Source organism: Callorhinus ursinus, unplaced genomic scaffold, assembly GCF_003265705.2.
Source record: "Callorhinus ursinus isolate GAN/ISIS: 27379988/994484 unplaced genomic scaffold, GSC_fseal_2.0 scaffold4, whole genome shotgun sequence".
NCBI classification, from domain to species: Eukaryota; Metazoa; Chordata; class Mammalia; order Carnivora; family Otariidae; genus Callorhinus; species Callorhinus ursinus.
In genome coordinates, this window is record NW_027397066.1 from 41,185,585 (window position 1) to 41,212,721 (window position 27,137).

The 27,137-nt window shown below is 45.8% G+C and overlaps 1 protein-coding gene and 1 long non-coding RNA gene across 3 annotated transcripts in view; both read right to left on the reverse strand.

Annotated features, from left to right (window-relative positions):
• Positions 1 to 13,645, reverse strand: part of USP46 (ubiquitin specific peptidase 46) — a 55,768-nt gene extending 42,123 nt beyond the window's left edge. The window contains exons 1-2 of one of the 2 annotated variants that reach the window (XM_025887432.2): positions 13,473 to 13,637; positions 11,033 to 11,336 (exon numbers count right to left, since the gene is read on the reverse strand). In XM_025887432.2, coding sequence (XP_025743217.1) covers positions 11,033 to 11,050 — 18 coding nt within the window. In that variant the 5' untranslated portion in view covers positions 11,051 to 11,336; positions 13,473 to 13,637. Of the gene's footprint in view, positions 1 to 11,032; positions 11,337 to 13,472 lie in introns of both variants that reach the window. The other variant, XM_025887431.2, reaches the window with a different exon arrangement.
• Positions 13,646 to 17,983: 4,338 nt separating this feature from the next.
• Positions 17,984 to 27,137, reverse strand: part of LOC141372603 (uncharacterized) — a 39,248-nt gene continuing 30,094 nt past the window's right edge. The window contains exon 3 of the long non-coding RNA XR_012377914.1: positions 17,984 to 18,213. This is a non-coding gene — a long non-coding RNA (uncharacterized lncRNA). The remainder of the gene's footprint in view (positions 18,214 to 27,137) is intronic.

Here is a 27,137-nt window from a genome sequence, read left to right on the forward strand (position 1 = left end):
AGGCACCCCTTGAAGTACCCACAGTGAACAGCACACCTATCCTTTTCTATAAAATCTCTATAGGACACTGCTACCTGTTTAAAGGAAATGTAAAAACTGAGGTTGGAAGTCAGGAAAAACTCAGGATGTAGTCAATAGGAAAATGGATTTTTCCCCCCAAATGGTTTTAAGCTCTGTGAATCTTTAGCCAAGTAGAAAAAGAAAATAATATTAAGTTTTAACAAGGCAAAAAGAGAAAACAGCATCAAAAATAGAAACGAGGGCATTTGGGTGGCTCAGTCGGTTAAGCATCTGCCTTCAGCTCAGGTCATATCCCAGGGTCCTGGGATCGAGCCCTGCATCGGCTCCCTGCTCAGGGGGGAGCCTGCTTCTCCCTCTGCCTCTCTCCCCTGCTCTTACTTACACAAATTTGCTAACTGAATAAATCTGGCAAACGGGGGGAAGGGTAAGTGGTATGTGCCACTCATTCAGAGACTTCATGTCTATATAATCACTTCATCTCATCCACTAGCCCAAGCCAGATGACATTTATCATCCCTGTGCTACTCAGTAAAAAATGGAGGGAACCTGCTCACATTCGCTCAGCCTATAAAGGCAGAGACAGGACTCAAAGGCAGGCCATTCGGATTCACAGCCCAGACTCCTGATCACCAGTCAGGGGAGATGATCTTTTCATTCATATTTTTAGTAATTCCCAAGCTGCAGATCCAGGGACTAGGCAGAGACCCAGAGCTGCTTCTGAGCATGTGCTCTCTGGCTCCCAGTCCCACAACACCTCATCACCTAAGCACTGGGTGCGCGATACCCCAAGGTGGCTACAGATGCCCGTCCTGCTCAGACAGCAGACAGGCCACCCAGTCCCAGTGAGCAACACTAAACAAAACTCTCCCTCCAGAAAAAAAAATCACTCCTGGAGACTCACCAGCCCCATTTCATAGCTAAGGGAAATGAGGTTAAAGGGGGTTAAGGAACTTGCCAAGGTCAGGTGTTCATACGAAGCAGAGGTCTGTTGTGAACCCATGATCTAAATACCATCACACTGCAACCCCAACTCCTCCCGGACCTCTCCAGGCTTTCCCCGGGGGCTGTCATCCACAAGAAGGCAGTTAAAGCACATTTCCATTCTGCACCACAGTAGCATGTCATTTCCATGCCTTATAGGATACTGAGTAGGAAGAACTAAACAGAAAAAAAAAATCTCAACATGACCGCATTTAATGATCATAACAGAAACAAAAACGTCTGCTACTGAAGAAAGATGACCCTGGGATACATAATGATCCCAAGTCATCACAGGAAAGGACATTAAAAAGCAGCTAGAGACTCTGGTTTGTAAAACAGCTCTCCACACGCCTAGCGACACCATAACAAAGTCCTCATGCAAAGAGAAAATTTCAACTCAAAAGCAGAACAAAAGATCCTGGTCTGGGTCTATCTTCTGGCTGAAGGGGGAGAAAAAGGAAATTTCACCCACAGTCACTGAACTCTGCGCTAGAAGCAAAAACTCCTTCCCAATCCAACGTTCTGCAAAGCTACCAAGAATACCACCTTGCTTATGAGGTCTCTTAAGTTCCCACTTTACCCAGGAAACCCCTCCCATCAAATCACTTCCCAGAAAAGCAGCATGGTGTGGCATGGGATCCTGGCAAAGCCCCGGGTCAAAGAGGACAACTCTGCAAATTGGACTAATAGAGGGATTTTGAGCATTCTCCACCCACCCAACCCCCTCTAGTAATTCAAGCTCGAGGTCTTCATCAATGAAACACCAGGACAACGGCATCCCACCTCACAGCATGGGAGAATGGAAGGTTAGTGTAGCCCGATGGGTCTGCGCAGCACCCCTGCCCTCTGGATCAGTCCTGCATCATCAGACATATTTCACCCTATGGAATGAAAGCATCCAGTACTGACTGTGAAACAGAAAATATAAAATTCTGCGCGCTCTTCTCTCATCCCCAAACAGGGTGACAATGGGAGGGAGAAAAGAGATGAGTGAGGAGTTCTTTACGGCAATATTACTTAAGGTATTAATACTGCCATGAGCTAAGTTCAGAAACTAAGAACAGGTAAGATGAATGGATAGAGTAATTTTTTATCTGTCAAGTTTAATCATAAAAAATAGGGGTTTGTGTGCTTATGCATCTTTGGAGTTTTTAACTCCAGTTTCCTAATAATTCTTTTTTATTGTATTTTACAAAAATACCAGTCTGTGACAGATTGAAAAGAAAAGTAAAACTGGTCCTTCCCTACAGACTTGGAAAATAATTGCCAACAACAAAACAGTTAAATGAAATTGAACTTGTTTTCCTGAACGTGTGAATAGCTCAAGCTCACTTCTAACAAGAGAAATGCAAACTAAAAATATACTAGAACACCATTTTCCCCCTGACTGGCAAGACCACAAGGTTTCTGGAGAGCACACTGCTTTGGCAAGGCTGTGGGTAACAAGATTCGCACATATTGCTGGTGGAGGGCAATTTGGCAAAATCCATCAAAGTTACAAATGCAAATCCATTTCTAAGAAGTGTGCCGAGAGCTATATTCCCACACGCAAAATGATAAATGGACATATGGACATATGTTCCCTATAGCCTTGTTTGTAAAAACCAAAGACTGGAAAACTACCTTTATGCTCATTGGGGGGGCCTGGTTAAGTGAATGCAGTACATTCAAGCAACTGAATACTCTGCAAGCCATTAAAAAAGAATGAGGATGCTCTTCACAGACTAGCACCCGCCCACCTCCCAGGCACAAAAAGCAAGGGGCAGATCAGGATAGATCAGCATATGCTAAAAGTACTATCTTTGTTTTTAAAAACTATGAGAGAAATAAACATATCTGTTTGTACATGCATAAGATACCTCTGAATGGAAGCAGAAGAAACTGTGAATAGTAACCATGCCAGAGACAAGAATCAGATGGTGCATATATTGTCAATATTATATCCTTTTGTACAATTGGAAATTCCTACCACGTGAACTCATATTACCTTTTTTTAAAACTAATTTTTTTTTAAACAAACTGAGCTTAGGGCCGCCTGGGTGACTCAGTTGGTTAAGTGTCTGCCTTTGGCTCAAGTCATGATCCTAGGGTTCTGGGATCAAGCCCCACATCGGGCTCCCCGCTCAGTGCCTGCTGAGTGGGGAGTCTGCTTCTCCCTCCGCCCCTTCCTTCACCTGTGTAGGCATGCGCATGCTCACGCTCTCTGTCTCTCAAATAAGTAAATAAAATCTTAAAAAAAAAAAAGAAAGAAACTTAACTTGGCTACCTCACACACTTCTCAGCTAGGAACACCAAACTGTGTATGCCAGGTAATACAAAAGAGTTTGTTAGATGCCTATTAGATGGCGAAAAGTCTTTGACTACATGATGTGCCCTCATTATCAGGAAAGGGAAAAACATTGTATCCTGCTGATGATTACAAAAGTTTTGCCACACACACCATCAGCACTGTGTCTACCATCAACATTTCAGTCTGAAATCACAGCTTCTTCCTCCTTTTGTCCCCTTTGGGCTTGCCCCACCCTAGTCTTGTCTCTGATTGGAAGCTGGGCTAGATTGGAACGTGATGCTCTTCTCTCACCCCTGCTCACCAGCAGGAATCGTTCTTAACATCTCAGACCCAGAGAGGCCTAAGTCACCTGCCCGGTGTCCGGAAAGCGACAAAGTGGCAGGGTCAACATTGGAACCCGAGACCTTGGATACCAGGCACTTTCCACTACATCGTTTGGACTCCAGGGCTAGTGGAAAAACCAGGGGCACTAGAAGAAAATAGTAGTAAAAGGGTCAGGCCCTGGGTTAAGCACTAGACATTAATGATTCCATTTCAGCCCCACAATGCCCCAGGGAGGGAGGTTCTCTTGTCATCCCCACGCTATGGGTGACAAACAGAGTCTCTAAGAGTGGCAACAATGGCAACTCTCACACCCAACCAACAGCGGTATGGAACATCCAACCAGATCTCCTCCACAGGCTAACCTACCTCCCAAGGAAGCTGACCAACCTGTAATCTACAAACCAGTTTAACAGTGTTCCTCCAGGGGCGCCTGGCAGGCTCAGTTGGTAGAGCATGCGACACTTGATCTTGGCGTCGTGAGTTCGAGACCCACGGTGGACACAGAGATTACTTAAAAAAAAAAAAAAAAAGTGTTCCTCTAAAATAGCCAGTTATTTGAACCACCATAAAGAACCTCTTATCTGAGCCAATGCCTCCCCCAAGCTATAACCATGAATCCCAGAGGGAGGTGAGATCATCTTAGGTGGCACAAGTATGAACACTTTTAACTCCAGCAATTATGTGGTTTTTTTTTGTGGAGGTATAATTGACATGCAGCATTATATTAGTTTCAGGTGTACAACATAATGATTTGATATTTGCATCTATAGCAATTATGTTTTTGATATGCCTTAGAAAAGCATATAACTAGCTCATCAAACCCATTACTTCACAGATGTCTTAGCACAAAACGAGGCCAAATTAAAAGAAGTTGAACAGATCTAAGGAAAACTACTACTACATTCAAGTGGTTCAAAGACGTAGGGAAAACTTGGGAATAAAAAGACAGAGTGAAGGTTGGGAATAAAAGAAACTGCAGCATACAATAAACACGAGTTCTGAACGTCACTTTTTTGTTTTTATTTGCCCTCCTCTCTGTATACCATGCTGCCTCTCGCAGGTGGATAGGGCAGTACCCCAAGAGATAAAGCACCCTGAAATGCTGCATTTAAATGGCAGTGTCCTTTGGTGGCTTAACCTGGGGTTGACCACAGGCCTGGTCTGTCCTGAATAAATCGGATTACGCCTCCGGGAGATCAGTAATACCCAATAACTATTTGGAGTACATCCCCCCACACTTTAAAAAGAGTCTGGGGGCACCTGGGTGGCTCAGTTGGTTAAGCGACTGCCTTCGGCTCAGGTCATGATCCTGGAGTCCCAGGATCGAGTCCCATATCGGGCTCCCTGCTCAGTGGGGAGTCTGCTTCTCCCTCTGACCCTCTTCCCTCTTGTGCTCTGTCTCTCATTCTCTCTCTCTCAAATAAATAAATAAAATCTTAAAAATAAAAAAAAATAAAAATAAATAAAAATAAATAAATAAAAAGAGTCTGACTTGGGAAATAAATCAGAGAGCCTCCCTACCGTCCTATCATCTGCTACAGTGCGGAGCTGAGTGGGAGAGAGCTGTGGGCCTCTCTCCAGCTCCATTCCTCCCCCTACCACAAACCAGTGAGAAGGGAATGCCCCCTTCCCAGCACGCGCAGTCAGAACCACACCACAGGTGAATCGGCCTCCATCCTGCTCAACCTCCCCCACCCCCCATCCCACTCCTCTCAAAATGCCCACTAAATGTAGACAGCAGGTCAAAATGAAAGCAGAATTCCAGCAAACCAGTGATTCTCAGATGTCAGTGTGCTGCCCTTCATGGTGTCTGGTGAATCTGTAAACTACCTGAACTTATTAGGAGCTTTCCCTAAATCTGTTCAATTTCTTTTAACAATAGCTTTGTGCTTTGAGCAAACTGAAGGAAACCATTACTTCCCTAAAAGAATGAGAATTACAAAACGTAATGGGTGTGAAAGCATCACCGTTCACAAAATGCTTCCATAGGCAGCACAATCTCCTTAGATTCTTCCCAAAAATGCTGTGAGAAAGGTATTTTATCATCTGCCTCTTTGTGTTATAAAGAGATGAGGAAACAGGCTTCGAGATCTACCAAGCAGGATTCCAAATCCCAAACTCTTGTCCACTTTAAAGCTGTAGGGAAGAAAGAAATCGGGTTTCTTTTTTTCCCCCTAGGGACTTGCTGTTCTAACTGTGCTCCCCAAGCCAGAAGAATCTGGCCATGCTAGAAATGCAAAATCTTGGCCCCACTCCAGACCTACTGAAGCAGACTCTGCATTTTAACAAGATCCCCAGGTAATTCCTGTGGACAGTGAAACCCGAGGAGCACTGCCTTCCTGCACGGCAATTCTTCCACTCTAGCAAGCTACAGCTCTTCACTCAGTTCTCCAATAATCATTTGTCGAGCACCTCGCACAGATGTGCCAGGCCCTGTGCTGAATGCTGAGAAATCAGCAGCAAAGAAGTTAAACACAGCTCTTGTCCTTGCGGAGCTGCCCGTCTAACACAGTGGTTTCTCAGCTTCTTCGGATGCTTATCGAAATCAGCTGTGGCACTTAAAAAAAAAATCGCAGGTGCCTAAAACCCACCGGAGACCTACCTACAGCCTGTCCACCCTGGGACGAGGGCCACAGAAGCTGCACATCAAAAAAAGCTCCGTCTCATGCAACCATGTTGGGGAGCCATGTGGCCAACACCCGGGAAAGCTGCAGAAAGGCACATCCTCTGAGCGGCTCTTCCATTTCAAGGCCTACATCCTGGAGAAAAGAAGGCACGTGTGCAAAGAAGAACCAGAACATTCACCGCAGCACCGTTTCCAGAGAGACACACTGCCTTTCTAAAAGAACTTCAAAAAGCAACTGGGTAAACAGGAAAACTCCCTAAGCCCAGCCTTGCTGTTGCTCTCCACAGAAGAGGCCCCGACCTGGCGATGTTCACCAAAGCCAATTTCAATTCCAATTCCACGAAGCATGAACAATGTTAACTTGAACAGAGAGGCGTGGCCCAATAATGTATCCCAAATTTACTCTCAACACTCAATGAATGTATCTTCTCACTTCTAGTCTGTCATCTTTTTCCCTGCTCCTTCTCACCTCCTCCTTATTGTTCCCTCAACTTCTAGCTCCCATTCCTTCCCTACCCTTCTGGACTTGTTCTTCGGTCCCCCCCAGTTTTTCCCTGCATCCTCCCTTTCCCTATTTTCAGACAAAACCAACACTGCCATCCTGACTCTCAAGCCCTGGAAAACTGCTCCGGAGTCCCTGGATTAACCGCCCCCCGCTCCCAGCCCCAGAAACACACGAAAAGATGTTCAGCCTTGTTAGTAAACAGGAAAGTAAACACTTGAAATCACACCCATCAGACTGGCGAAACATCAAGGTTCACAGTATCAGGTGTCTGCCAGCCCGTGGGGCAGCTGGAGCCCCCCAGCACCGCTGGGGGGAATGCAAACTGGCATAACTGCTGTCGAGTACAATCTGGAAATATATTAAGAGTTGAAGATGCCCATTTCCTTTGATCCAGCAATTTCTCCTCAAGGTATATACCACAGAGAAACTTCAAACATAGGCACAGGGAAACAGGTTCAAAACTGTCACGACAAACACGAAACACGGGAAACCCAAGGACTAATCAACAATAGCATACATGGTAGCATACTCGTGATGGAATATCATAGAGCAGTGAATAACCTAGAATTACATGCATTCTAATGGATAAATCTCAAAGTCATAACTTAAGGAAAAGCAAACTGAGGAGCTGTTCAAAATCAGAGAGCATGTTTAAAACATGAGAAAATGATAATATATCTGGGTGATGGATGTAAATGTCTACAAACACATGATAAACGTCAAGTTCGGAACAGAAGTCACTGGAGGAAGGGGGAGCGAGATGAGGAAGGGTTCACTTGTATTTGTAGTATTTTATTTCTTTACTGGATGGCGGATGGTAACACACGGGTGTTCCCTCTATCATTCTCCATACTCTTCTGTGTGCCTGAAATTTACCACCACCCAAAGAGTCCCAAGTCTAAACTACTTTAAAGCATTATCAGGCTCTGAAAGTGGCATCAGAACTGGACAGGCAGAAGACTGGACCAACAGGTGGAAGGTGAAGCTTTGAGAACCAATGGGGTTTCTTCCACACTCTTACAAATCCAGCACAAAGAACCATTCTTAAAACTGTAGTAAAATTTCATGTCGACGACTTAGGACATACCCCAAATTCTTGGCAACAATCTCGGAACAGAAACATTCCAAAAAGCTTTTAACGCCAGGGCTGACTGTTGATAGAGAATTTATTTGTCTCAAAAAAGTATTTGCTCCTTCATTTTGGGGTGGCTTTTTCTCTTAAAAAGATCAACGAGGCCTTTCAAACTCTTAGATTAGCATTTGGTTTCACCACAATTGAAGATATAAGAATGTGCTTAAAATATTTAGGCCAGAAGCATTAACTAGACTAAAAGACACACCAAACTCTTCCAGTCCATTTGCTTTGGGCTGGCTCCATGAGTAGGCTAGAGATAAAACCACCAGGAGATACCTTTTTGATGATACCACAGAATTAAACGCTATCATAGAGCCTCAAGTCATTTAAAGGAACTAGACACCCAAGGCTGGGAAAAAAGGGACATGTAAACTACAGACATTCCTCTTAATTGCTAAGAGGACCAAAATTGAAAACTACTTTCAATTACAACCCAAAATACCAAAATTCCACATTAGTTAAAAAATAAATAGGTTTTATTGTATGGGTGAACTGGAACAAAAAGTTGGTATCTAGAAAATATTACAACCTTTCACGCTAATTGAATATTGGCATTCAACTTTGTTTTCCTCTAGGATTCCAAGGAAAAACAAGAGAAAAATCTATAGGCTAACTGTCAGGTCCTGACCCAACACAAACATCTACATATTACACCAAGAGACCAAAAGAACAGAATTTTTCTTTAAACATCAGTCCACCCCACCCCAGACTGCAATTTTTAAAATCTGACAACTATCACAGTAGACCCTCACACGACTTTAACCACTCCCAGATGACACATTAAGCTTACAGTCTCCAATTATCTTTAAGAATGGGAAGCAACAGTAACAATACTAGAGGAAGAGACAAATTATGTCTTCTCCCAAATTATAAGATATATGTACTTTTTTAATAGTTTTAGAGAATTTTTCCAACTAGTCTCAAAAATACTGCCTCCGGTGATTGACTCAGCAAGATAAAAAGATCTCTATAAAATCCTCTAGCTTTGATTCCAATTTTTACTAATTCTACCTTCCCTTACTATCAGGGAGACTTCATTTATTTAAAACAATTCAAATATGGGACTCACTGTGGTGTCCAATAATATCCTGGGACTGTTCAAGGAAAACTAAAATGCTAGTATCTGGTAAATTCAACACAGTTTTAAATAAGGTAATTAGGTCCTTAATTGGTTGAGAGCCAATTATGAGAAGGAAATTTTTTTTTTCTACACTTTAAATATGTGACAAGTATGTATGTTAATAAAGCAGTTAAAAAAAAAAGAAAATTATAGTGCTTGGTTCATAACATACTGTGTGGAGGAGTTTCAAAGTGAGGTAGAGACAGGTCAGTCCCCATCTAGGGGCTGGTTACTTCTCCTGTGGTTTGCAGTGCTGGGGAGGCCAAGGCCCACCACTCCGTCCTCACAGGACATTCTGCCTTCCACAAGACTTCCCATCTGTGTGCTGGAACCTTTGGTCAGTCAACGGTAGGTAGGTGCCACTGGGCCAAAGAAGACTGAGAGAGAAAGTGACCCCACTGGCCGTAGACCACCCCCTCCGCCCCCACCCTGGGTGCACCCTCTTTTGAGAAATCCTCAAAGCCTATATCCTTCCATGAACTTCTGACAGCAGCATCCTCAGGGATGGACTGTAGATCAGCTCGCTGACCTCTAGACAACTTGGTCCCTCCCTCTTCATCAGACTTTTCACAAACGGCCTTGACTTGATCTTTCAGATGCTTGCCCCATCTTGTGAAGGAGATTTTTTTTATAAAGACTCTAAGAAATGCTGTTCACTAAGAAGCTTTGGACAACCCCCCAAAAATGTATCAACTTTACAAGGTGAGGAAGACTAGGGTCCCAAGAAATACAACAATCTGTCCAAAGTTACCATAACACACATGCTTCACTGCACAGACAGCCCCTGGGATACAGATGCCAGGTCAAAGTTACATTGACTAGAATCACGTCCTCATACAAAAAAAATAAACTATGGTCAAATGCAAATCATATTAAAGAAATGTCCTGCTGTGTTCATCGGTCTTTTCACTGCATTGCTTCTGAGATTCTGTTCAACCTTTATCTGTGCAGATAACACATCATATTTAAATTGTTTAGTCTTTACCAATGTTACGCCCACAAAGTTAAGAAGCTGCTGAGCTCCTTGGGGATAGGGACTCGCCCCATTCTTTTATGAGGTACCTACACATGGTATATGCCAACCATAACATAGCAGGTCCTCAACAAATGGTCGCTTACGGGAACAAAAACGTAGTCTATCTGACACACAGATTTTCTCGATGGTACATCTTACAGTGCTATTAAATGAAATGAAAATTTGATGATTCAGACCAATTTGCATTGGTACAAGTCACATTTCTAGAGGACACGTTTGGTTTCTCCTATAGCAAATGCTTCCCCTTCAGAAAATTTCTCAAGCTCTTCAAACTGGGGAGGGGACTTTCCATTTGTAGGGTCATAAAAATACATAAGAAGTTAAATCCATTGATCTGGACAAAAATCAGATTATCAACAAGGAACATTTCCTCATGCTTGGTAGCAGCTAGTACATTTTACAAATTACAACACACTAGCCAAACAAGCTTTACTATCTCTGAAGCACACACGTTGTGTGGCTAAGCTTACACAAGCAAGCTGATCAAGAATCACTGTGGCAGGAGTTCACATGAACATAAAACTCAAATAAATAGGAACTAGCATTAAACTTCCAGTGGACAATAAAACTTCAGTGCGTAAGGCGACCAGCAGAGGGATGTGGATATTTTCCAACACCCCTGTATCTAGAACAGGCAGGAGAAGTGTGAGGGAAAGAGAAGGTGCTCATTCCTCAATCACATAAAGGATTTGCTACAAGTTTTGTTTCTGCTCTGCTGGGTCCTTCCCCGTCTGGTAGAGGAAACAAATCTGCTTTTCAAAGCTAGGTTTTGGTTTGTTCAAGTCTTGCCTGGGAGGACGGTATCTTTTAACACCCTTTCTGGACACATCAGCCTGTTTAAAATATGCCAAACAAGCTGCTTAAAAGAAAATGTCACTTGCTCTTACTACAACTACGCAAACCAGCTAGGCCCTAATCATGTTAGGAGTGGAAAGGACCAATCAGAGCCCCAGAGAGGAACGAAACAGTAAACAGAGATTCAGACAAGACCTACCTGGAAACAATTCATCATCCAGTGAAGAATCTAAAGAGGGGTCTGGTGAAAATGTACATTGATCAGGTGAAAAGACAGCAGACTCCTCATCACCAAGCCTTCTCTCGTGGGAAGTGAGACGGGGAGGGGCAGGGGTGACCTGAGCAGTCTTTTATAAGGGGCGGGGTTAAGGATTCACATCCCAGCCTCTGTATACTGCCTTTCGGCTTGGTTTGCATAAATGAACTTTGCATAAGTGAACGTGGGCTTGTTTATATTAGTGGCTGCTTCCAAGAGCGTATCATCTTCATCGTTCTTTAAACCACTGGAAGGTGACATAATAATGAGAAAGATGTTAATAATAACAGCTAGCCCTCCCCGAGTTCTTGCTATGTGCTAGGCCCTGCAGTGCAGGAGCTCATTTAATACAACAGCCTAATGATATCTGTCACCCCCTTTTTCTAGGTAAGGAAACTAAGACAGCAACTCGTTCCAGGACAAAAAGCTGGTACATGTTAGAACCAGAACTTGCACTTGCTCAAGACACAGCGTACAAATACGAACAGAAAACTCCCTACTTAGAAATTATCAGCGCCTCACTTCACCCGGATGTCGAGCCTAACTCTGGTGCCTTTTCAGGGACTCCACATGAGGTGTCAACTCTGCAGACCCAGTAGTGATGCCTCCCCTGCAGCCTGCCTCCCTGAGTTTTACTGGAATCTGGTTGTGACATCCTGCCCAGGTGTGCCAAGAAGCCCCAGCCGCACTGGCGGGGGCGGGGAGCTGGACGCTGGCTTCCTCTTGGGACATGTAAGCTCTCAAGTTCCCAGGCTACTTCACTACAGCGAGGCGTCAGCACATACAGGCAGGAGAGGAACACCACCAAGAGCTGGGACCATGCCTCATCGCCCTGTAAGCCTGAGACCACAGAGCAGGCAAGCAGGAGGATTAGAGCTGCTCTGGTTTCCCGGTGCCCCTCAGGAACTGGTCTTAGCATAGAGAGACAGCAAGAAGAAAGGCATCACCTTCTCACTGCACCAAGCCAGCGTTAATGCCACTCGACAGGAAGGAGCAGGAGACCTGTCTCTGTGTGGAGAAGGAAGGAAAGGAGAGGAAATGGAACGGCTCCAGGAGCCACCCACCACATCTAACTGGTCCTGCAGCTCTCACTCTGGGAAGCCCCAGCCACCGCGGCAGCAATGGCCAACGGTGCTGAAAACTGAAGCCCGCGCCGCTGGGTCTTGATGCCACCCCTGAGCTAACACAGGGCTCCTTTGCCGCCGGGTGTTAATCGTGCAGGAGAATGTGGGACAGAAGATTTAAAAAGCTGTGGTGATGGGGGAAGGGCAGCCAGATCACCTTACCCCAAGGCTTCTCAATCAAGCCTTCTCAGATTCCCTTTAGGGGCCTGTATTACTAGCTTCAAGGAAGGTTTTCCCCAAACTGGCATTAAATGAACACGTGTTCCAGCTGGGGGAGTAGCCCTTTGATGAAGGGGAAGGGCACCCTGGAGAGTGATGGCAAGGCACACACTCTCTCACCCTGCACGGGAGGGCAACTGCCTTATTCCAGGGGGCAAGCTAACCTTCCTAAAGCTCTGGCAAGCCGGGGTGCCTGCAGGGTGCACCCTGGGAACCCAAGGGCTAGAGGCTCTTCCTGCAAAAACTGAAAAGGAAGGGAGAGCAATGGGAGAAACCCAAGTTTAACTGAGCACCACATCACGGACCCAGACCCAGCAGAGCCCCATGATGTCCCCTTGCTTTGACCACGCTCAGACCAGCCTCTGAGGGGTCTACAGCAGATCAGGCAAGATAACTGGAGACCTCCTCCACGCCCAAAGACGGCCCCACCTTCAGGGCCTCCAAATGTTACTGCCAAATAACCTTGTCCCTCTTTCACAGGTGGGGAAATTGAGGCATCCAAAACAAATTACCGTGCTTCCCAAACCAGGGAGAAGTTCACTTCTCTAACCACAATTTTGCACTTCCTTACAGCTTTATTACATTTCAAATTTCTCTAGATACACCGATTGCCTTTAATATAGTTTAAGGAGTGAACTCAAAATGAGACGAGGGCAGTCAGGGAGACCGGTAGGGCTTTATCCACCGCAAGGGCAGGATGGGTGCCCCCCATCCCGAGCTTATCGCCCTCCCCCCCCCCCCCAGACGCTTCCACCGCAGCCCGAGGGCGGAGGCAAGGCAGCGCGGCCAGGCACTGGCGGGCGAGCTCTCGGGTCCCGGGGCTGGGAGGGGGGCGGGGGATCGGGCCCCTCCCCGGGCCGCCCCGGGGGCTGCGGCCCGCCCGCCGAGCGCGGGGGCCAGGAACTTCTGGCCACGCTGCGCGAACCCCGCCGCCCCCCGCCCCCACCCCGGCGCCCGGCGGGTGTGCGGCTCGGGCTTCCCTTTCTTCGCCTCGCCGCGCCTCGGGCACGACCCCCGAGGCGGCGGCGGCCGCCACTCACCATATTACAGATGGAGGCGATGTTTCGGACAGTCATTAGTCTAAAGGTTGCAGCGATCCCGCACCGCCATCTTTATAAGGTGAAAACAGGACTGTCCATGGTGGAGCGCTCGCGGGGAGGCCGGGCGGCGGGGCGGCGGCGGCGGCGGCGGCGGCGGGGAGGCGGCCTGGGGTCCGGCTTGCAGTTTGGCTGGGAGAGGGAGGCCGGGAGGGAGGGAGGGAGGAGGGAGGGAGGGAGGGAGGAGGAGGAGGAGGAGGTGGAGGAGGCGGGGAGGGCGGGGAAGGCGGGGAGGCGGGAGGGAGAGCTGAGGGGCGGGGAGTGGCGGAGCGAGGGAGCCTGGGCCGCGGCCGGCGGCGCGGGGAGGAGGGGCGGCCCGAGCGCGCCGCGTGCAGCCCGCGCTCAGAGCTCTCCCGCCGCGCGCCCGGCCCCGCCCCGCCCCGGCCCCGCCGCTCCTGCGCCCGTGCCCCCGGGCTCCCGCCCCCCCGCCCCCCGGCCCGGCCTTTCTCGTCGCCTCTTTATTTCCTGCTTCACCCTCTTTGGGCTGGAGCGCCGGGCCAGGCCCTCTCTCGCGTGACTGCAGCAGCCGCGCCTCGCGGGTCCCCCGGACCGACCTCGACGCGGCGGCGCCGGCCGCCAGGGGCCCCGAGGGAACCAGGGACGGCCTTGGACGCTGGATGACTCGAGGGGCCGCGCCTCCTGCGGCCCGCGGGCTGGGGAAGGCGGGCGCCGCGGAGAGGGCCGGCGGGGACGCGAGGCCGTTTCCCGTCTAAGCTTTTTCCTTCCAGCAGCCCCGGGTTTTGCATTTGGGGCGAGTGAAGAAGGCAAGGGGCAGGATGACTACGTCCAACTTTTAGTTTCTCCCCGTGGTTCCAGCCAGATGGCACCGGCGGGGACCCAAGAAGTAAATAGGGTCAGGACATGGGGTTGTTGGAAAGCCCTGGCCAGCGGCGGGCCGCCTGCCTGGTAGAGGGCGCCGGGAGGAGAGAGGAATCTGGGTTTGGGCGGAGGCCAGCAACGGCGCGCTCGGGCAATTTGTGACATTAGCAGGTACAAAAGAGAAGTCTGGGTTCGGGGTGAGGACTAGAGACTGTCCAAGGAGGGATTTGAATCCGGATAGACCGAGAACCAAACTTTTCCGCATCGATAAACCTCTCTCGCGGACCTAACGTCTTTAGGTTTTGAGAAGGGTGCAGCATCGGTTTAGACACATTTCCTGCATAAAAGGTCATGGCTTCTGGCTCAAAGCGCGAATCTACACGGTTTAGCCAATTTGTTCACCGGAAGTGGAGAAGCCAGTTCCTGAATGTGAAACAATTCTACAAAGTTGCAGTTCAGTGCTTTCAACAGAGGTCCTACCGTACAAGTGGAACCCGTGGTAATTCTTAAACCGATATATTTAATGACAAATTGAATTAGAAGAGAAACTAATATAATTGAAGGTAGCTTTTTTCTAACCAAGGCTAACATACTGGGAAATACATAAATACTACCTTACTTATGAAGTGTTATTCGTGTCACGTATGCGGGCCATTGATAGCTGATATCTGCAGAACTGGGGTGTAAAGAAAAGACAACTGCTGAGTGACGTTCTCCAGTATCATGGTGACTCTATATTTCAATGGATTTAAGGAGTAATACACCTGCTTATAAAGTCATTCAGCCAACATCTTTCCAAAAAGATACTGATGGATAATAAACTATGATTTCTTAACACTGTCAGTCATGACGTTCTTTACATTCATGACCTTCAATTGCCACCATAACATCAGATGATTATTATTGTCTTTTGCAGATGGGTAGAAGAAGGCTTAGAGGGTCAGGTGTCCTACCTCCACAGCGTCAGCCACGTGTTACAAATGAAGTGGGTCTGCTAAGCAGGAGCGTAGAGGACAGCAAGACACCCAATATGGCCGGTGGGATAACAGGTCTAGAGTGGTTTTAAGACTTGAAGAAAGTCACAAAACAAATTCAGGAGCAAACTTGAGTCTAAAACTCGGGCCTCAGGACTCAATTTCACAGACATTCCATTCTACAGGCATTAATCCAAAGCCTTCAATGATACGGAAATTTGATACCATAATAGAGTTCAGTATTTCTGCCAATATCGGCACAGTGGCTTGCAAAGTCCAGAGGACCAAAAACACCACTGACAATGAAAATTGAACATCATCTGATTACTGAGTGCTATGCCGGGCGCGGTGGCGCGCGCCTGTAGTCCCAGCTACTCGGGAAGCTGAGGCAGGAGGATCGCTTGAGCCCCGGAGTTCTGGGCTGTAGCGCGCTATTCCGATAGGGTGTCCGCACTAAGTTCGGCATCAATATGGTGACCTCCCGGGAGCGGGGGACCACCAGGTTGCCTAAGGAGGGGTGAACCGGCCCAGCTCGGAAACGGAGCCGGTCAAAACTCCTGTGCTGATTACTGAGTGCTACATCAGCATGTTCAAAGGATCTTTTGCATGCCTTCTAACAGCCTATTGCCTAAAACCGAAGTGTTCAATATGGACAAACACCCAGATTGAAACTCAGGCAGTGAATTACATACACAACAAATCAATGAACACCGCAGATCTTGTCAGACTCATGAATAATTAAATACATTTTTACCCTACCACAAGGTTAGTGTTCACAGGTCTAAACTGGAAAAGGCATCAGTTGAAGAATAAGCCTAGCCTCAGCTTCACTCAGTTAGGAAACATTTGGAGGAAATAAGAGGTAGTCATAAAAATGTTGACAAGTTAATGGGAGAACGTGGAGGAAAAGTATTTCACACATACGGGCCAGCTAGTGTAAAGGTATAGCGTCAAAACTGAGAAAAGTAGACAAATGGTAGGATGGGATACAGGCTAGCACTGAAGAGCCTAAATAAATTTGAGGGAAGCGGTCACTCCAGGTGTTATACCCCTTGCTCCACAGTGTGGTCCGTGAAGCCGTAGCATTGGCCTCACTAGCGAGGCTGTTCGAAGTGCAGACTCTATAAGGTCCCACCCGAGACCTACTGAATAAGACTCTGCATGTAAAGTATGAGGAGCACTGCCCCAGCCAACCGCTTGTGGTGGAAGTCTCAGTTTTGGCCTGCCTGGTTTCTAGATTCTACTTTGGGCAACTTACCCATTTTCAGAACCTAGGGTTCAAGTACGGCTGACCCTGCCTTCTGGTTCCAGAGGAAGGCATGTGATCCAGGCCTGGCCAATGAGAGCACCGCTCATGGCCCAGCCACAGTGATTGATTCAACAAGGAGAACGTAATATAAGCTGAGCCAATGAGAGTCCACGGGGGGGCATTTAGAGAAACAAGTACTCCTCTCCTCGTGTTTGCTGAAGTGATAGGACAAAATCTAGAGCTTCCATATTTCCACGGCCTGAGATCCAAGCCAACGTGGAAAAATGGAAATGAGGAATGGAAGAGAGATTCTAACAACATCATTCATATACTTGCTGCCAGATCTATACTCTGGACTTTTCAGCAACTCAAGCCAGTAAAGTCCTTGTTTTCTTGGGCCAGTTCAAATTGAGTGTCTGCTACTCGCAATTGAAAGAATCCTAGTAACCAGTGTCTTCCTGTCCCCCAAATTAATTAGGTTTAGTCTGAGCTCATGATGTCTACTTTTCCTATCTTCTCTACAAACTAAACCAATATTTGAATTCCTTCAGATCTGCCTCCCCCGTGAGGCCTTCCAGATTCCTTCCCCCCACCCACCACCACCTCTGATGAACCACTATATCCAGGTGCTTCCATACTCTCCCCTCCGTTGCTACCAATTTCATGTCTTTCCCTCTCCCACCACCCCTCTTTGCTTGGTTTACGGTACTCAGCCTTCAGACAAACCAAGAGAAACTGAGATGTCCTTGTTACATGTTCTTATAACACCATCCAGCCGCCCTTCACGGACCTTGTAAATATGTCTATGCCATATCTTACACAGCATGGAGGCAGGTGAGTGGATGGTTATAAGAATGAACCCTGGATCCAGACTGTGTGGACCAGCTCTCTGAACTTGGGCAAGTTTCTTAACCTCTCTGTGCTGCAATTTCTGTCTCTAGAAAATGAAGATAGTTAGAGTACCCCTCATAGAATGTGCCTGCATTAATTTATGTAAAGTATTAAAAATATTCCTGGCACATACTAGCTGCTATATAGAATAGCTGCTATTATTATGCCAGTGATTATTTGATTAATGTCTGAGTCTCAACCCTTACCCGACATAAGACTGAGAGCCAGTCCTGTTTTCACTCACCATTGTACACCTGAAGAAAAACACAAGGGCACCTGGGTGGCTCAGTCAGTTAAGCATCTGCCTTCAGCTCAGGTCATGATCCCAGGGTCCTGGGATTGAGCCCCCGCATCAGGCTCCTGCTCAGCGGGGAGCTTGCTTCTCCCTCTCCCTGCTGCCCGCTCTGCTTGTGCTCTCTCTCTCTGTCAAATAAATAAAATAGAAAGAAAGAAAGAAAAGAAAAAAAGCCTTATCCATAGGAGGAGCCAAGAGAGTGAATATTAAATTTTGGGATACTTGCCTCTCTCCAAGTGGCCTGGAAGCTCCTGGAGGGAAAGAAGCTTGTCTTGTGCATTTGTAAAAGTCTCATCCGTCTCAGGCCCTGTGCCTGGCACATTCTTTCCTTTCCTTTTTTTTCCTCATTGCCAAATAGGTTATTGCAGCTCATTTGATATGCAAATGCTAGTAAACATTTGGCCGTCCTTGGGGAAAATATTTTGCTGGCTGTAGAGTTTGCTCCTGAAATGGTTTCTGTGGATTATATTTCAATTCTGTAAGGAACTTTATGGCAGCCTTTTTACTTTTCTTTTTCTTTCTTTTTTTTTTTTTTTAAGATTTTATTTATTTGCCAGAGAGCAAGAATGCAAGCACAAGCAGGGGGAGCTGCAGGCCAGGGGAGAGGGAGAAGCAGGCCTCCCACCGAGCAGGGAGCCAGATGCGGGACTCAATCCCAGGACCCCGGGATCATGACCTGAGCCAGAGGCAGAAGCTTAACCGACTGAGCCACCCAGGCGCCCCATCCTCTTTCCTTTGTATCGTGTATCAGACACCTGTTTACTAAAGACATACTTTGTGCCAAAAGCTGTGTGAGCCACTGGTGATCCAGGATAAAAGATGGCAGTCCCAGTGTTTATACTGCTTGTCTTCTAATGCAGTGTTCATTGGCATTGTTTATGGATGTCTTTGCTACTTTTTGCTTGCAATTAGTCTAACATAAGGATAAGCTAACTTTGGAGTGAACATCAAATTAGAGTTCCTATAAGAGGGAAACTACATCGAAGATCATGAGTGTATTTGTGGTGGTTAAGACTCCCTAAGCTCTCAGAACAATTGGCTTAGTTTGGAGTACCAACTGAAATGTTGTGGACCGATTTTTAAGCTAGGTTGGAACATGATTCGATTGTTATTTGCTTATACATTTTGATTAACTGAAAGAAAGCTGGCTACTATCCGGGGAAAGAAGGTTGAAAGAGCAAAAGCACTCTTTGTGAGGCCAGTTAGAAATCCGTGGCAAGAGAGTCCCAGAGTTGTCAGTAGCCTGGGTTTACTTAAGGAGCAGCAATGGGAAAACAGAAGTGGACAGACTGAATGCTTTTTGCAGATTGTCGGCTGAATTTGGTGATTGACAAGGATGAGCCAAAGATGAGTCCCAAGTTTCCAACTGTAATGGAAAAGAATGTCTTTTTTTTTTTTTAGAGAGGGGGCAAGGGGCAGAGGTAGAGGAAGAGAGAGAATCTTCAGCAGACTCCATGCCTGGCTCAGAGCCCCAGGCAGGGCTCCATCTCACAACCCTGAGATCATGACCTGAGCCAAAATCAAGACTCGATGCCTAACGGACTGAGCTCCCCAGACTCCCCAAGAATGTTATGGTTTTTTTGTTTTTTACCATAAGGAGTGCTGAAGGAGAAAGTTCAGGTGTAGATGGTTGGAAAGAAGTGAGATTGGTTTCACAGGCGCTGAATTTCAGATAACCATGAAAAACCTGAATAGTTATATCAAGTACAAATCTGGGGCTCAGAAGAAAAGTCTGGGGACGCCTGGGTGGCTCAGTCGGTTAAGCGTCTGCCTTCAGGTCAGGCCATGATCCCGGGGTCCTGGGATCAAGTCCCGCATCGGGCTCCCTGCTCAGCGAAGACCCTGCTTCTCCCTCTGCCTGACACTCCCCCTGCTTGTGCTCTCTCTCTCTCTAATAAATAAATAAAATCTTTTAAAAAAATTAAAAAAAGAAGAAGAAATGTCTGGATTGGAGATTCATCTAAAAGTAATTAATACATAGGAGATAATGCAAGACATGCAGTTATGGATGAAATTGCCTGGGGAGAGTGTAGAGTAAGAATAGACGAGGGGAAATTCATGAAGAGCTCCACCATGGAAGGATCAGGTGGAGGAACAGGATCCAAAGAAAACTAATAGAAAGCTTCTAAAGTGGTAGAGGAAAAGCAAACAAATGTGCAACATTGCAAAAGCCAAAGAGTATTTCAAGATGGAGGGAGTAGTCAAATGCATCAGATACAGCTAAGAGCTCAAGGAAGATTAATAATAGTAACAATGTTCAGTTCTTGAGCAAGGCTTTAAGATGTATTTAATCCTTCTGACAACCCTTTGAGGAAGGCAATATTATAATCCCCATTTCAGAGAAAACTGAGGCGCAGAGTGTTAAGTAATCTGCCCTGATTCCTGTAAGTATCCTCTCAGCAAAGCCTATTACTCAGGGGTCCTCTGAATTCTCTCCAGGGCAGTTTGCAGGGGGTGTTTAGGATAGAACACCTATCGGAATGGGTTGGAAGGTGAAAGGGAAGGGAGAAGACAGTAAAGATGTTTGGCTTTGAAGGGAAAGAGATGTGGTGGTAGAGGCTTGAAGAGCTCAAAAGTACTTTAATGGGTGGCTCTCTGCCTGGTTTGCAAGGACATGGCTGATCTGGCTCTGCCCCATCTCTTCCAAATTTTAAACGAAACAAGTACATCATTTCATGTCATGCTTCCAGGTCCTTAGGCTCGTGACACCCCTCCGCCCACCCTCAGCCAATTCTTCTTCCATTTCAAGTCCACTCGTTCCTCAAAATTCAGCTCAAACCTTACTTCCCAAGGAAGTCTTCTCAGTCTCATCTTTCCTTGCTGACTTTTTATCAAAGGTCACTTTTTGTACTTCTCTAGAACCTCAAATTCCTGGCACAATGCCAAGCACACAACAGGAGGCTCTCTATTAGCAGGTAATTATCTTACCTGAAACACTTGGCTCACTTGCTCAGAACCATTTTACTTGCCATCCTGCTTTCCTGGTGGTTTTCTCTTTTCTCCAAGTTCTGATCTAAATTTTATAGAACTGACAGCCTTCCTGGGTAAGGGGAAGGCGGGGCTTGGAAGGGAAGTGCTCTGTAAGGAAGTTGAAGCAAATGAGCCTCTCTTCTTCGAAATGAGATTTTTCTAGAGAGGGGTGCCTGGGTGGCTCAGTCAGTTAAGCATCTGCCCTCAGCTCAGGTCATGATCTCAGGGTCCTGGGATCGGGCCCCGCGTCGGGTTCCCTGCTCAGGGGGGAGCCTGCTTCTCCCTCTTCCTTCCACTTGTTCTCTCTCTCAAATAAATAAATAAAATCTTTAAAAATTAAAAAAAAAAACAAGAAATGAGATTTTCTAGAGAGATTTGATGATAAAGTAAAGAGAGATCTCAGCAGTTTAAGGGAGGCAAGAGAATCAGTGGAAAGGTTTGATCATATTATTTGTCCCTTGTATCATGATTATTAGTGTGGGGAGACCCTGAGTATGTTTGTCATCAAAAAATGAAGGGCTAGTGAACCTAGCAGTAAGGCTTGATGAAGGTAGTTATTAGTAGGGTAGAGGGACAGATCAGGAGCCCTAGAGCTTTGGAAAGGAAGAAGTCCATCCATTAGGTTGAGGAAATTAACACAAAATCGCTTCCATCTTCTCAGTAAAGGAGGCAGGAAGGAAGATAAGCTCCACGGTCACTCCTAAGAGGTTTTGACTGCTCCGTTCACTGCTCTATTCCCTCAGAATAGGGAGACACATAGTAGGTGCTCAATAAATACTTGTTGAGCGGGGATATTATTGAAAGTGTTTGAAAGAAGATTGGAAGACCGTCAAGTATAGACTCTATAGGTAAGGTGAATAGTTGTTCTATAGCCTGATCAGCAATAGAACAGGCTTTCCTTGGGGGCATTTACATTCCATCCATATCCATAAACACTATTTTCAATAAAGGGAACGTAGGTCTTTTTGCCAAATTATACCCTCATACCCTGGCAGCCCATATGTGATCATTTCCATAGCTTTAATAAACCCCAATCGCCACCTGATGGGAGGGCAGGGATTCACATGTGGCACCTGGAATGAGTTTTCCTTCAGGGGGCAGTACCTGTAATGAACTTTGGTCCTGAACTTCTAGAAAGTTGGCAACCATTGAAAACAAGATACAATTGTCCTGACCTCTCTTTCTGTTCAGCTTTGTCCCCAGTGGGGGGGTTAAGGCTCTACTCTTCCATTTCTTCTTAAAAAACAGAGTCAGACCAGATTAAGGATGCCACTGACAAGGCCATGGGAGTGGTATCCTCCTGGTGGTGGCCATGATGCTCTGTACCTTGTAAAGCTCTATACACATCCTATCCATCACTCGCCATCAGGATGACCCAGAAGAGGTAGACTGTAAGCGACTGACTGGCTGAGAATTCTGTATTCATTGAATAAGACTTTCAAGATCTGCATGAACTAGGCAAATGGATTCAAAAGTTTCAAGAGTACTACTTAATTCGAATAATTACAAATTATGCTGTATTGTTGGTGTTCTGGTTCAATTGGAACCTTTGTAACAATGATACTGTAGATGTTTTCATTTTAGGCACGCTACACTCATTGCTGTGTGGACTTTAAAAAAAAAAATAAAGACAATTCAAGATAGCTTACTTTTTTCCCCCTAGGGAGAGGGGTTAATTATGAGCCATTTGGTCAAAGTCAGTGTTATAAAATAATGAGTTTCAGCAGCAGCTGTTACTGAGTCCTATAGATTATTATAACTTTTTAAAGAGCTATTATTATTTTGACTAAGCACAAAGCATCAATTTCTTGTTTTAATATTTTTAATTAAAACATACATTCAGAAAGGTGCATAAGTCTTAAGTGAATTGTCACAATGCAGACACACCTGTGCAACCAGCACCCAGGTGAAGGAATAGAACATTACCAGCATCCTTGAAGGCCTTCCTCGAGCTCCTCCAGATGCCTGACCTCTCTTCAACAGGCGTAAGCCCTATCATGACTTCTAACACCATAGCTGTTTTGCCTGGGTTTTTTGTGTGCATGTGTGTTATGTCACCTTTTTGCCTGGCTTCTTTTGCTCAGTATTATGTATTCAGCCACGTTGCTCAGAGAAGCTGTGGTTCATTAGTTTTTGTCGCTGTGTAGTATTCCATCATCTGAAGAGCCAACAATCTGTTCACAAATTCAACACTGGTAGATATTTGGTTTTTTTCTAGCCTGAAGCTATTACCAAAAATGCTCCTATTAGCATTCTTGTCTGTGTTCTTTGGTGTACATATACACACATTTCCACTGAGCATATACTAAGGCATAAAATGCTCAGTCATTGAGCATGCACGTGTTCAACCTGGGCAGATAATGCCAAACACGTTTTCTTTTCTTTTCCTTTTTTAAGATTTTATTTATTTATTTGTCAGAGAGAGACAGCACAAGCAGGGAGAGTGGCAGAGGGAGAAGCAGATTCCCTGCTGAGCAAGGAGCCCGATGCAGGGCTCAATCCCAGGACCCTGGGATCATGACCTGAGCTGAAGGCAAATGCTTAACCAACCGAGCCAGCCAGGCGCCCCTCAAACACGTTTTCTAAAATGGTCATACTGATGCTCCCACTACCAGAGCGTTAGGTCCAGTTGCTCCACATCCTCCCCATACCTAGTATTATCTTTTTAACTTTAGCCATTTTGGCGAGTGTGTGTGTAAATATATACCTATATTTTACAGTTGTGTATATATGGTTATGTGTATATAGCTGTATTTCACTGTGGTATTAGAGGACTGTATTTTAATAAACAACTAATTGTGTTTCCTTTTATAGCAGAACAGGGAGAACCATGTACGATTTCATAAGGACCATCAAGATGTTTTTGGTCATGAGTGTACATCATCCTGTTTCCTTTTAGGCCCATCTCAATGATCAGTCCATGTCCCAACCAATACAAAAACAATAATATTGACGTGTGACACCTCCATCTGACCCATCTAGCAAACAAAAGGATTCGTCTAATATGTCCTTGAAACAAAACAAGGTAGAGAAATAGTCAATGACTATAAGCAATAACAGAAAAACAACCAAATTTTTAAAAACAAAGTATAAGTGGTAGAGTAACTGACTATTACAGTTAGATTCATCTAATTCAACCAACTCAAAGCCAAAAGAGGTTAAATAATTAAGACCCAGTTCCGTTGCAGACAGAGCCAGAAGTAGAATTCAAGTCCATACACCCTTAGCCTTTTATAGGATACGCAGAATTTTAGTCGATGGACTGACTTTCTGAAATCTGAAATTTCTTTAAATTTAATTTCCCAAAGTTCAGATTAATTTCATCAGTGTACTAAGTTAACCATGAAAAAGACCACTATGTCTTGTTTGTTGTTGTTGTTGTTGTTAAGATGTTATTTATTTATTTGAGAGAGAGAGAGAGAGTGCACGCATGTGGAAGAGTACAGGTGGTGAGGGGAAGGGGTGGGGAGAGAGGGAGAAGCGGAGTCCCCAGTCCCAGGACCCTGTGATCATGACCCGAGCCGAAGGCAGACGCCTGACAGACTGAGCCACCCGGGCACTCCCCACTATGTCTCGTTAAAGAACAAAGTTCAGCTGAGTAAATTCAAAGAGCTAATTGGCTTTATTTAAGACTCAGGAGTCAGCAGCATCCCATCTAACAAATAGGAGGCTGTCCCAAGGAGTTGTATAAAATGGAAGGCTTTGATAGGCAGAACCGGTGGGACAAGGAAGTTAACTAGCAGAAGAAAAGAAAGGATGGTTTTAGGCAAGGTCACTTTCCCCTTGGGGAAAGGGCAGGGGGTCTTGTGCGGATTACCTCACTGCGGCTGATTTGGAAATTCCAGCCTGATGAGTTTAAAACCCAGCGAGGCTGAAACTGCAGTTAGGTTAGACATGAAGTCTTGGTGACTCCGTTTGGGGCCTGTTGTTTCTTTTTAACAGCCCCCCCCCCCCCGGCTTTTGATCCAACTCTCAGCCTAACGGAGAGATGTGATCGAAATTCAAGGCATTAGCACCACTCTCAGCTACGGCTCTAGTTCTCGAAACTTTCATTCACCCTGGGTTTTGCTGACTCTCTGTGGCACTCATGAGTCATGACTTCAGGCTCACAAGTTTTTAGTTGGTCATTCTCTTTGTTCCTTTTCTGTCATTCCTGCCTCAGGGAGATCATTTGCTTGGTGGCTGGTGGCTGCAAACGTGCATTTAAAGCTCTTAGGAGAATACAGCACACCAGGGGGGTTACTGTAACTATAAGCAGGATAATGCCCAACATTTGGAGTGCGCTTCAGAGCCATGGTCCCCAAGACCGAACCAAAGAATGACCCCATTGAAGAAGTCACCCTTTTAAGCCAAGTGGCTTTCTCGGAACGCTTACATAACTGAGTTGCAGCTTCCCCAGAAGTGTTAATTCAGGTACAGCAGGTTCTGTTGGCCACAGCTCAGATACTTCCTTACTCAGAACGCTTTGGCCAGAGAATCTGAGGATCTTTGCTGGGCAGCTAGTGTCTTAACAACAGAATCTGCAGGGTCTCCAAGAGTTCAGGAGAAGTTTCTAATCATATTCTCATTTGTATTTACTCCTAAACCCGGGGTCAGTCAGGGTTTTAGCATATATAGGAAGGGAATCTCCAAACCTGAAATAAAAAGTCATCTTGAGTGCCTTATAAAGGTAAGTGCTGCTGCCGAGCTGTCTCAGTGAGTGGGGACGGATCTGGTCTAGATAATCATGGGAACAGAAGGGTCCAAATGTGCTAAGATTCACATAGGTAAGTGTGTCTAACTGGGTACATACTTCTAAGTGGGGGATGGGGTGGGGGGAGGGGAGGATTGACATTGAGATTCAAAGAGAAGTTGGTCCTGGGGAGGATCTCTTGCATCATGACAAATCCAGTGATCTGAGAGTTAACCACCACCGCCCCCAAACTTAGCTAGGGATACAATGAGGGCATTATCTCTCCAGGCCAATGCCAGAGTAAAGAAAAGAAAAAGGAGAAAGGGTTTCATGTTTAATTTAAGTATGAGGTCTTCGTCCAGCATCTTGGGTGAAGGCAGTCTACTTTGATGTCAGCCACTTCTCTTCCTTGTCAATTCAATTTGTAGTTCTGTATCATCTGCCTAGGGCCAGATGTCAGGTGGAGCCTTCTTTATCAGTGAGATATGTACCCAAGGCTCAGTGTGTTCTAGTTTTGCAGTAGAGTGTGTTCAGGAGCACTTGGGAAGGTCCCTTCCCATGAGGCACAATGAGGCTGTCCTCCTCTGATGACACTTCCAGAAGACCCGGTTATCAGGCTTTAGACTGTGACCAACAGGATCCCTTGAAATGGGATTCAGAAAAGCTTCTTTAATCTGCTGATGATATGCTTAAACAGAAGACATAAGCATAAGACTTACTGTAGCTGGACATCCTAGCATGAAAGTTGTATAACTTCAGCAGAAGATTATACACCGATAGACGTTGATCTACCAGCAACTATCTTGTATAGAGTGACTTTCCCAAAGGGAGTACTGTGAACAGTCAGCAAGACCAAAGACAGTACTGTGGGCCATGGAAATCCAGTGGTGTCTGCAAGTTTAGACATTTTAAGTTTAAGGATCTCTCTAGTTCTCTCAACCTTACCTGATGATTGAAGGGTGATAGGGACAGTGGTAATCCCAAGAGGTTTGCAAGGTGTTTGTTAAGGCTCATATGATTTGCCAGTGAAGTGGGTACCTTGATCACTGGAGATTATAGAAGGCATACCCCAAGTGGGAAACACATTTCCCAACACTTTCTTGGCTACTGTGAGGACATCAGCCTTGTGACAGGGGAGGTCTTCAGCGCAACTGGAAAACGCATATGATAACAAGAACATATTGATAACCCGTACCAAGTGGTAGCTGAATGAAGTCCAGCTGCAGGCATTCAGAGGGTCCAGAGGGAGGAGATCTGAGGCTTCTCAGGACAAAAATAGTTTGCCAGGATTGTGGCCATGGCAGGTCAGATATGGCTGGTAGACTGTTTTTGCAATTTTATAGAAGAGTCCCTACCAATATCTACTTATAATTTGGGTCATCTTAAATGTCCTAAGGTGGGGGAAGGAATACGGAAACCAAAAAGTGGAGTTAGGTTTAGGTCCAGCTGTTTGTTTCATTTACAGCCATTGTTCACCCATCTTAATTTCTCTGATTCAGGAGCAGACTGTTGCCATGTTACCAGGACATCAGAATAGCAAACATTTGACCATGAAGAGCCATTTTTTTTGCAGAAGCAGAATGGACTTCGTCCACACGCGCCACAATCTCATGCTTCTGCCTTTGCATGAGAGTCAGCCAGGACATCTCCTGGTACTCCATGCTTTCAGGGTGAGCCTTAATTTTGATGACAGCAATTTCAGAAGTTAAAAGAATAGCAGAATGGCAGTAAGAAGATC